Source organism: Manacus candei, unplaced genomic scaffold (genome assembly GCF_025592945.1).
Source record: "Manacus candei isolate 608988 ecotype Guabito, Panama unplaced genomic scaffold, ASM2559294v1 h1tg000048l, whole genome shotgun sequence".
NCBI lineage: Eukaryota > Metazoa > Chordata > Aves > Passeriformes > Pipridae > Manacus > Manacus candei.
This window is the reverse complement of record NW_026138096.1, coordinates 15,347,733-15,357,343: the sequence shown is the minus strand read 5'-3', so window position 1 is coordinate 15,357,343 and position 9,611 is coordinate 15,347,733. Positions and strand designations below refer to the sequence as shown.

At 56.0% G+C, this 9,611-nt stretch overlaps 1 protein-coding gene across 1 annotated transcript; it reads right to left on the bottom strand.

Annotated features, from left to right (window-relative positions):
- Nucleotides 1–441: 441 nt before the first annotated feature.
- On the bottom strand, nt 442–9,344 carry LOC127475961 (uncharacterized). Its single transcript, XM_051798233.1, has 4 exons — nt 7,373–9,344; nt 2,223–2,770; nt 1,350–1,462; nt 442–512 (listed from the first exon to the last, which is right to left on the bottom strand). The coding sequence occupies exon 1, from the start codon at nt 8,909–8,911 to the stop codon at nt 7,706–7,708; it is 1,206 nt and encodes a 401-aa protein (XP_051654193.1). The 5' UTR covers nt 8,912–9,344; the 3' UTR covers nt 442–512; nt 1,350–1,462; nt 2,223–2,770; nt 7,373–7,705.
- Between the last annotated feature and the right edge of the window lie 267 nt (nt 9,345–9,611).

Sequence of the window (9,611 nt, the reverse complement as noted above, 5' to 3'; positions counted from 1 at the left end):
CTTCCTGCCTGCAGAAGCCTGGGATGGACTCGTAGGGGGTCCTAAAATGTTTTCCTGACTCTGAAACAACTGCAAACCTTCTGATCTTCCTTCCTTGGCCACCATTCCAAGCCCCCTGCTCTCTTTAGCAGCACTGCCTCCAACCAGTTTGTGTCCTCCCAGCTCTGCATCCCCCAGATTTGGGCTCAGAGGTCTCAGCAGCACCAAGACAAGAGAGGAAAACCAGATCCCACCTTCCCCCTTCCATCCCTTTCCCAGGAGAACGGTTTCCCCGAGCGTCTGCTCTCCCCTGGGTGTAGCATCTCCAAGCTTCCCTTGGGTGCAACTTCCCCGGGAGGGTGTGGAGAGAGGCTGGGAAATAATATTTAGGAGGGAGCCAAGCAACTGGGTGTGTCCCAGGAAGCCCAAAAAAACGTACCTTTAGTCATCGGCTGATCCCCACGGGAACGTGGTGGGGGTGACTCCGGGGTCACGGGTGTCCCAGGTCACATTCTCCCGCTTTCTAGTAGTCCCTGGGGAGGAAAAAGAGGGAGAAGATTGTCCACTGGGTGACTGGAAAAACGAAGATACTTCTAAGAGAAGCCAAAAGGCAAGGAAGGAGTCGGTCCCCTCTGCGCCGGGGAACTTCCTGGTTGGAATTCCAGCATGCAAATCCCTCCTGCCCATCCCGCTCTCCCGGCAGACAGGAGGATCAGGAGTGCCAGGGAAGTGTAGGGGGGAGGGGGCTATGTGGGTATTTATTGTATTTTATATGTTATATATTAAATATATATTATTTATGAGGTTATGAGGTGCCTTGTGTGGGGAGAGGAGGAGCAGGAGGGGATGGGGATGGACATTTCTCCATTGCCAGTTGATCCACAGCACTGGTGGGTCCCAGTTTTGGGGAGAAGGAGTTTTCACAGAATCCCAGAATGCTTTGGGTTGGAAGGGACCTCTCACAAAATCCAGGAATGCTGGAAGGGACCTCTCAGAGAATCCAGGAATGCTGGAAGGGACCTCTCAGAGAATCCAGGAATGCTGGAAGGGACCTCTCAGAGAATCCAGGAATGCTGGAAGGGACCTCTCAGAGAATCCAGGAATGCTGGAAGGGACCTCTCAGAGAATCCAGGAATGCTGGAAGGGACCTCTCAGAGAATCCTGGAATGCTGGAAGGGACCACTCAGAGAATCCTGGAATGCTGGAAGGGACCTCCCACAGAATCCTGGAATGCTGGAAGGGACCACTCAGAGAATCCTGGAATGCTTTGGGACCTTACAGCCCACCCAGTTCCAACCACCTTCCCAGAGACCAAGTTGCTCCAAGCCCCCCTTTCCCCTCTCTCTTCCCAGGAGCTGTCTGGGCCTCACCAGCTGCTGGAAAAGTGTGGGATTCCCCTCATCTCTGCTGCCAGGAACTGAGCCTTCCCTGGTGACAGCACCAGCTGCTGCAGGCAGGGCCTGGATCAGCAAAAACGAGCGTTCTGGGAAGGAAAAAAAAGAACGAAATTATAAGTGATGCTCCCGCAAATTAATCGGAATGTTTGCAATTAGGATTAATTACCATCCCTTAGGTGTTCGTGGCTGCATCTTAGTCCTGATCCAGGCTGTGGAGGCTTGAGCTGGTGTGTTAAACCAGAGCCTGGTGGGCCCTGATGTCACAGCTGGAACCATCCTGAGGACACCTGGCAAGGGCAGGACTTCCCCCGTGGAACTGGCCTCCCCTACCTGCCAGAACTGGGGGGCCACATCCCCCCCCACACCTCCTGGGAAGGCTCCAAGGCCAGGAACAGTCCAGAGAATCACCTGGGCGAGTGTTAATAACTCAGCAGTGAGGATAATTAGTGTCTGAACCCCAGAGCTGGTTAATTGGCCGGGACAGACACAGCCCCAGGGCTTTTGCTCCAGCCCTACCCCAGGAAAGCACCCCAGAGGCTCGAGGGGATCCGAGCAGGTGTGAAATCAGGGCAGGACCCAGGCTTTGCTCTTCAGCTTGGAGTGAGTGGTGGGGAAACCTTGCCCTGGTAACCCCAAAAAGGCCAGTCCTGACACATTCCATGCTCAGTGTCCAACGCCGGGCTGGGTTTTCCATGGAACCAGCACGGGGTGAATCACGGAGCGGTTTGGGTCGGAGGGGACCTTAAAGATCATCCCGTCCCAGCCCTCCTGCACTTGCAGCACCTCGGAGCCAAACCCCAGGGAGATGTTATCTACCCCCACATGCCACCACAGGAGCTCACAGACCTCTCCTGGAGTCAGGGAACGTCGGGAGCCAGGCAGGAAAAGCTGCAGCTTCACCGCTCCCGGGGTCTGAATGGGCAGGATCACGCCCAGGGCTGCTGGTTCTTGGGGATTTTCCATGGAGGAGAGAGTTTTGATGCCAAGACGTCCAGGAGATGACCTTGGAGGTTATGTGGATGCAGTCTGACCTTGGGGATGAGCTGGATCTGCAGCCCTCCCACCAACTGGCAGTGGCGGTGTCTTCTCCCAAGGAATCCCGGGAATGGGTGACGTGTGTGTGCTCATTCCCTGAACCCCTGTCCAGGGAGGTTTGGAGTCCCCACCCCTGGAGGTGTCCCAGGAAGGACTGGATGTGGCACTCAGTGCTCTGGGCTGGGGGACAAGGTGGGGATGGGTCAGAGGTTGGATTCCATGATCTCAGAGGTCTTTTCCAGCCTCAGCCATCCTGTGATTCCTCCTGGATCCGCCGGTGAGATGGAACAGCTCAGGAGGGTGGGAAATCAAACTCTCTGCAGGGCTGGAGCCATCACTCCATGGGAAGCTGGTGGATCCTGGGGGAACAAAGGGCATCCTGAGCCATCACTGCTGCACTCCAAGGGATTGCTCCACACTTCATCCCAGCTCTGGGGGACTTCTGAGCAGGTCCTTAGTGACAAAGGCCAGGCTGGACAGGGCCTGGAGCAACCTGGGCTGGTGGAAGGTGTCCCTGCCCATGGCAGGGGGTGGAATGAGAGGAGCTTTAAGGTCCCTTCCAACCCAAACCATTCCATAGTTCCATGAAAAACACAGGCTGCAGGTGTGTCACCCTTGGCTGCCTGCACTCGCCCTTCCAGCTGGGAATACCCTGTGCTTCCAACAGCTCCCCCACAGCCCAGCTGAGCTCCTGCAGCCTCCTGCCTGGGAATGCTGTTGGGATCCCTCCTTCCTGCTCTGAGATGAGCCAAACACTCCCAGTCAGTGTATCCATGAAGTATCCAAAGGGATCCAAACCCTCCCACCGGGTACTTTGACCATCTCACCAGCCCCGAGCTGAGCACGTTTATCCCACAAGCAACAACATTCCCAACTAATCCCACCAAGGAAGTTGATTCCCCAAGCCCAGTTTTATATCTTCCAAACAACTGCCTTTCCAGAGTGAGGGAGGAAGATCCCTTGGAGCAGGATATCTCCCAGCAGGACATGACAGACCACCATGGGATGGGGTTGAGCATCAGGCAGGCAGTGAATGATGAGCTCAGGACCCGAGGCTGCTCCACCACACTCTGCTCCAACTCCAGCTGATGTGAAATATCATTTTTCCACCCCCTACCTTATTTCCTGCCCTTAGAGTAGATGGATATAAGTGGACACATCCCCATCTGTACCTGGGAAGAGGTCCTGGAGGTGCTTCAGAGCCCAAGCTCCGATGCCAAGGCCAGGAGCAAGTGCTCAATGGGAAAACCAGGAATTCCCACCTCCAATAGCCACAGTTTCAAAAGAACCCAATCCAGGGGCACCCTGGCAGCTGCTCCAGGTTCTTCTCCCAGCTTTCTGCTGCCTCATGTTCCCATGGAGCTGAGGGCAGCCACGGGCAGGAAAGGACCCAGCAGGATAAAGTTACACTCACATCTCAACTCCTGGGGAACATCAGCCAAGGTTTTCCTCTTCCCAGCCTGTTGGTGTGTGTCCAGTACCCACCAAAAGCAGATTTGGACAATAAATATGAGGTTCCCAGTGATCTCTCCCTTAGACAGCAAATCTGACTGCCCCAAAAAGCCTCGAGGTTGTGCTGCAAGGAGGAGAAGTTGGGGCTTCAGGTGGGATTGGGAATGCTGAGGGAAGAGCAGGCACTGCTGGAGCCACTTCCAGGTGGCCTGGCAGAGGGTCCACCCCTCAGAGTGGGCAATATTAAGGATGTTCACCTCAAAGACGCTTTTCCCCTTTCCTGTGGGTTTTTCCAGGTTGAACCACAACGCTGTGGAGAAGTGGAAGAGCAAAAGGCAGGAGAGGAGGGAAGACCTGTCCAAACAGGACAGCTTGGAGACTGCTGCCCATCCTTTCTTGGACAAGGTGGGAACAAAAACATACCTAAAGATGCAGTCACTCGGCAGGCTCAGCCCTGGAAAACCCGTGGCTTTGGCAAAAGAGGGGGGTGAGGCAGAGGGGAAGGTGGGTGCTGAATATTTGGAGAGGAGAAGGAGCCAAGTGCTGCCTCTAGCCAGGACTTTGGTGGAGAAAAATTACCAGATAGTGGTCGGATGGGGCTGGAGCATCCCCTGTGCTCTGCACAGTCCAGAACAGCTCAATCCTAAAAAAAGGGACAAGAGGGAAAGGAGAAGTTCAGGTTCTTTCCAGGTGCCACAGAATCAGCTGGGTTGGAAAAGACCTCTGAGATCATCAAGTCCAACCCTTGATCCAACCCCGCTGTGGTTCCCAGCCCATGGCACTGATGCCACATCCAGTCTGTCCTTAAACACCTCCAGGGATGGAGAATCCACCCCTTCCCTGGGCAGCCCATTCCAATGGCTGGGCACTCTCTCTGGAAAGAATTCCTTCCTAATACCCAACCTAAACCTCCCCTGGCACAGCTGAAGACCCAGCCCTCTTGTCCTGCTGCTGGATCCTGGGAGAAGAGGACGGTGTCACCAGGACTGTGGATGGAGGAGAAGCAGGATCACGGGAGAGCAACAAGTGCCAGGGGCCACCAAGGGAGGAGAAATCCCACCCCAGCACCTCACCAAGGCCTGCAAGAGAGGACCTGGGCAGCAAACTCGTGCGTCTGTGCCCCCTCAAAGAGCCGCCGACATCTGCAGCCGCCCGACTAATGAATACAAACGAGCGCCCCGTGCCCCGCCGGGGGGTCTTTAACACTTCACACATCCCCCTGACGTTGAGTGATCATCTCTCAGAGCCAGCCCGGGCAGCCCCTCCATCCCGGGAGATGAATGGCTGCCGAGCAGACGCGGCAGCGGGATCATTTTTCATCCCCAGCCTCGCTTAACCTTTCCGTGAGCAAATCCGATTTCCCCGGCGCTCTACCTGCCCGGCCCCGGCGCTGGGTCAGGGAGGGGCAGCCCGTGATGGATGTGCTGCCCCTGCTAATCACATCGGGGGCCAGGCAGATATGGATGGGAGCCTGCCTTTGATCCATGGCTCTCCCGAGCCCTCATCCAATTACGGCCCCCCGGGGGAATGGAATTAGCGGGGCCGCGGAGCCACGTGGGGCTTGGAACCGTGGAGGGGAGGGGAGGTGGAGGGGCTGCCCCACCTGGGGATGTGAAGGATGGAGCTGGGGATATGAAGATGGAGCCCAGTCCCACATGGGGATGTGAAGGATGGAGCTGGGGATAAGAAGATGGAGCTCAGTCCCACTTGGGGATGTGAAGGATGGAGCTGGGGACAAGATGAAGCCCAGCCCCACTTGGGGACGTGAAGGATAGAGCTGGGGATAAGAAGATGGAGCCCAGTCCCACCTGGGGATGTGAAGGATGGAGCTGGGGGCATGAAAATGGAGCCCAGTCCTATCTGGGGAAGTGAAGGATGGAGCTGGGGATAAGAAGATGGAGCCCAGCCCCACCTGGGGATGTGAAGGATGGAGCTGGGGATAAGAAGATGGAGACCAGTCTCACTTGGAGATGTGAAGGATGGAGCTGGGGACATGAAGATGAAGCCCAGCTCCACTTGGGGAAGTGTAGGATGGAGCTGGGGATTAGAAGATGGAGCCCAGTCCCACCCAGGGATGTGAAGGATGGAGCTGGGGACAAGAAAACGAAGCCCAGCCCCACCTGGGGATCAGATGCCCTACACAAAGCACTAAGGTTCATCCCTCAGAGTGGGCAATATTTAGGATATTCACCTCAAAGACACTTTTCCTCTTTTCTGTGGGTGTCTTCCAGTCTGAACCATGATGCTGTGGAGAAGTGGAAGAGCAAAAGGCAGGAAAGCAACCCCACCCTGACCCCAAGCAATCCCACCTTGCTCCATCCCCACCACACAACAATGCCACCACCCTCACCTTTGCTGTTTGACCACCCTTGCCCTCTCTTGGCACCCCAACTGCTCTGCTCTGCTGCTCCCTGCCTGACCCAGTTTCTCATCCCAAATCCGGTTGCTCCACCTCCCGTGTCTCCGTGCCCACATTTCTTACCGGGTACGTAATGCTCTGTGCTCATTCCTCTTGGATTTCATCCAGGCTTCCCTGCCAGGAGAGGTGCAATCCCTTCCCTACCTACTTCATCTCACCCATCCTTATCTCAGGTCGTGTTATCCCTCCACCATCTCCTCCTCTCCCACATTTATCTGCTCTCCCAACCTCCCTCACCTGCTCCACGGGCAAGTGGTGACAGCTGTGTCTTATCTGCTTCCTCCCTCCACCTCTGCTTTAAACTCTTCACTCCTGCAAAACTTTGGTGGTCCTTCTGGTCCAGTGTCCACCTTCCTGCTCCTTCCTGGCTCCCAGAGGTGGGAACGAGCTCACTGAAGGATTTTTTTGACTCGTGGTAGAAGAAATCACGGGATGGTTTGGGTTGGAAGGGATGTTAAAAGCCACCTAATTCCACCCTCCCTGCCATGGGCAGGGACACCTTCCACTAGCCCAGGTTGCTCCAAGCCCTGTCCAATGTGTCTTTGGACACTCCCAGGGATGGGGCAGCCACAGCTTCTCTGGGAAATCCATTCCAGTGTCCCACCACCCTCACAGGGAAGAATTTCTTCCCAACATCCAACCCAAATCTACCCTCTTTCAGCTTTGGATGACAGTCCTGTACATGGGACATGAGGAGAGAGCAAGTCCCCAGCCTGATGCCGGTGTCTTCCAACCCCAAATCCTTCCTGTGTCCCATGGCAGCTCCATTCCCTGGCTCCCTTATGGAAGAGAAATCCCAGGGGCTGGAGACAGGCTCACCTGACAACTCCACTCCCCTGCAACCTCAGCCAATCTCATCCAGGAAGGAGGTTAAGAGGTGAATCGAGGTGAAGGCAAGAAGGGACAGAGACAGGAGGAAATAAATGCTCAGGAGTATCTGTTGAAAAGGGTTTGTCTCACCTGACTCGAAGAAAATGAGGAGGAAAAAAAAACCCCTCCCTGCTTGTGGGTTTGGGATTCAGCTTTGGAAAACATGCAGCAGGAAAGAAAACCTTGTTGGGTGATCTCCAGCTTCGAGGAGGGGACTGACCTGGAGACCTCCAGAGCTCCTGTCCCACTGGAGAGGGCAGGAGCATCTACGGGGTCTGAGCACGTTGTGCTGGCTCTTCTTCCTCGTGGTTCCTGCAGACCCCACAGGGCATCTCTGGAGGGGAGAACTCAGCTGGACTCACACTTGGCCTCCATCCCACCTGTGGGAAGAGCCAGGCAATTCCTGAGACGCTGGAGATGGGAAATCCCAGGGCAGAAACAGCACAGTCAAAATGAGGAACTCTCAGAGAGGAGAAGAGCCTGGACAACCCAAAGGAGCGACCCCAGGGCTCAGGGAATGCTCCCTGCACTTACCCAGGGACACAGGGTCAGCTCAGGGGCTCAGTGGGGGTGTAGGACCATGTCTTGCCCCCATGGATGCACCATCCCAACTTGGTCTTCTCCAGAGGTGCCTGAGGATGTTCCTGGGGAGGGTTTGTAACAGGGATTGTTCCTTGGATGGACGGGGCCACGCCCGGCACCATCCCCAGGGACAGCACCCAGGGAACGGCTGGAGCTGTATCAGGGCAGGGTCAGGGTGGATTTTAGGGAAAGGTTCTTCCCCCAGAGGCTGGTTGGGCACTGCCCAGGCTCCCCAGGGCAGTGGGCACAGCCCCAAGGCTGCCAGAGCTCCAGGAGGGTTTGGACAACGCTCTGAGGGACAGAGGGGGATTGTTGGGGTGTCCTGGGCAGGGCCAGAGTTGGACTGGATGTTCCCTGTGGGTCCCTTCCAGCTCAGGATATTATGGGATTCTATGAAAACTGGGCTCTGGCAGCCTCTGCACGGGCTGGGGGGTGGTTTGAGGTGTCCAGAGGACAGCTGGGCTGAAGGGGTTGGAGACACAGAGCCAGACAAGTGACTCTGGGCAGCCCCAGAGCTGGGGGGGTTTGGCCCCACTCTGAGCACGGATTTAGGTGCTGGCAGAGCCCTCGGTCCTTGGTGTGACCCCACTCCCACATCCAGGCCCCCAAACCTACCTGTGGCTGCTCCTCCCCACTCCAGAGGCCGGCAGGGTCCGAGGGCTCTGCCCACCATCTCCCAGGGCAGTCCCACGGTGCTGGATCCCATCTCATCCTCCCAGGAGCTGCAGGATGTCTCTATCTTTCCTGCCTGGGGTAAATGGCCCCGAGCTGGAACATCCAGGCTGCTCTGAGCACGGCTCAGCTCCCAAAATCCACCAGGCCAAGGCAACAGGGGCTTGTGTGAAGGTCCTTGATCCAGGTACCGGGTCCCCTGAGGGGCTTCCTGCACTCCTGGGATCCCACCTGGACCTGCAGCTGGGTCAGGTGGCATTTTCCCTTTAGTCCACGATTGCCAACAGCAGCAGACAAGAACATTCTGATGAACTCTGGGAGGTTCCCATCCTCCTTTCACCCTCTTCTGCCCCTGGCAGAGGTTGAATGACAAACACCACCAGGCAGAGCTTTTCCTTCCGAAAATTAACACCTGGGACTCCCTGCCCCAGGATCTGACAGATCCCAAAAGGGAAAAATCGCTTAAAAAAAAGGGGTTTAGAGGAATTCCTGCAAGACAAACCATCCAGGATTCTTTGCTTTGCAGGAGGGAGTCTCCCAGCCCGTGAACATTCCCTAAATCCTTCACTCCTACACATTGAACCTCGTCATCCACCCGAGCCTTCCATGGAACCTCCCCACCAGCCTTCCCAGGAGGACCCCAAGTTCCCCCATCCTGGTGTGCTCAGCATCTCCAGGCCCTATGGAGATCCCCCTGGGATTACATGAGATCTCCCAGTCAGCCACTTCCTAATTAGTGCATCTTGTTGATTTGATATCCTTTGAATTCCCGACTCCACATGCCCAGGGAATGTTCATGCTCTGCCTCCATGAACCTTCCGGTGGGAGGTGTCCCTGCCCATGGCAGGGGGTGGAACTGGATGGGCTTTAAGGTCCCTTCCAACCCAAACCATTCCAGGATTCCGGGATGGGCCGCCCACTGCTCTGCTCTGCCCTCCAGGAGTTAATTCCTACTTGGAATTACCTTCCCCATCTGCAAACCTCCATGGAATCAATGAGAGCAAAGGCTTGGCCTTAATCCTGCTTGTGGATCATCCTAAAATCCCAGAATGGGTTGGATTGGAAGGAACTTTGAAGATCATCTCGTTCCAACCCCCTGCCATGGGCAGGGACACCTTCCACCATCCCAGGTTGCTCCAAGCCCCATCCAACCTGGCCTTGGACACTTCCAGGGATCCAGGGGCAGCCACAGCTTCCCTGGGCAA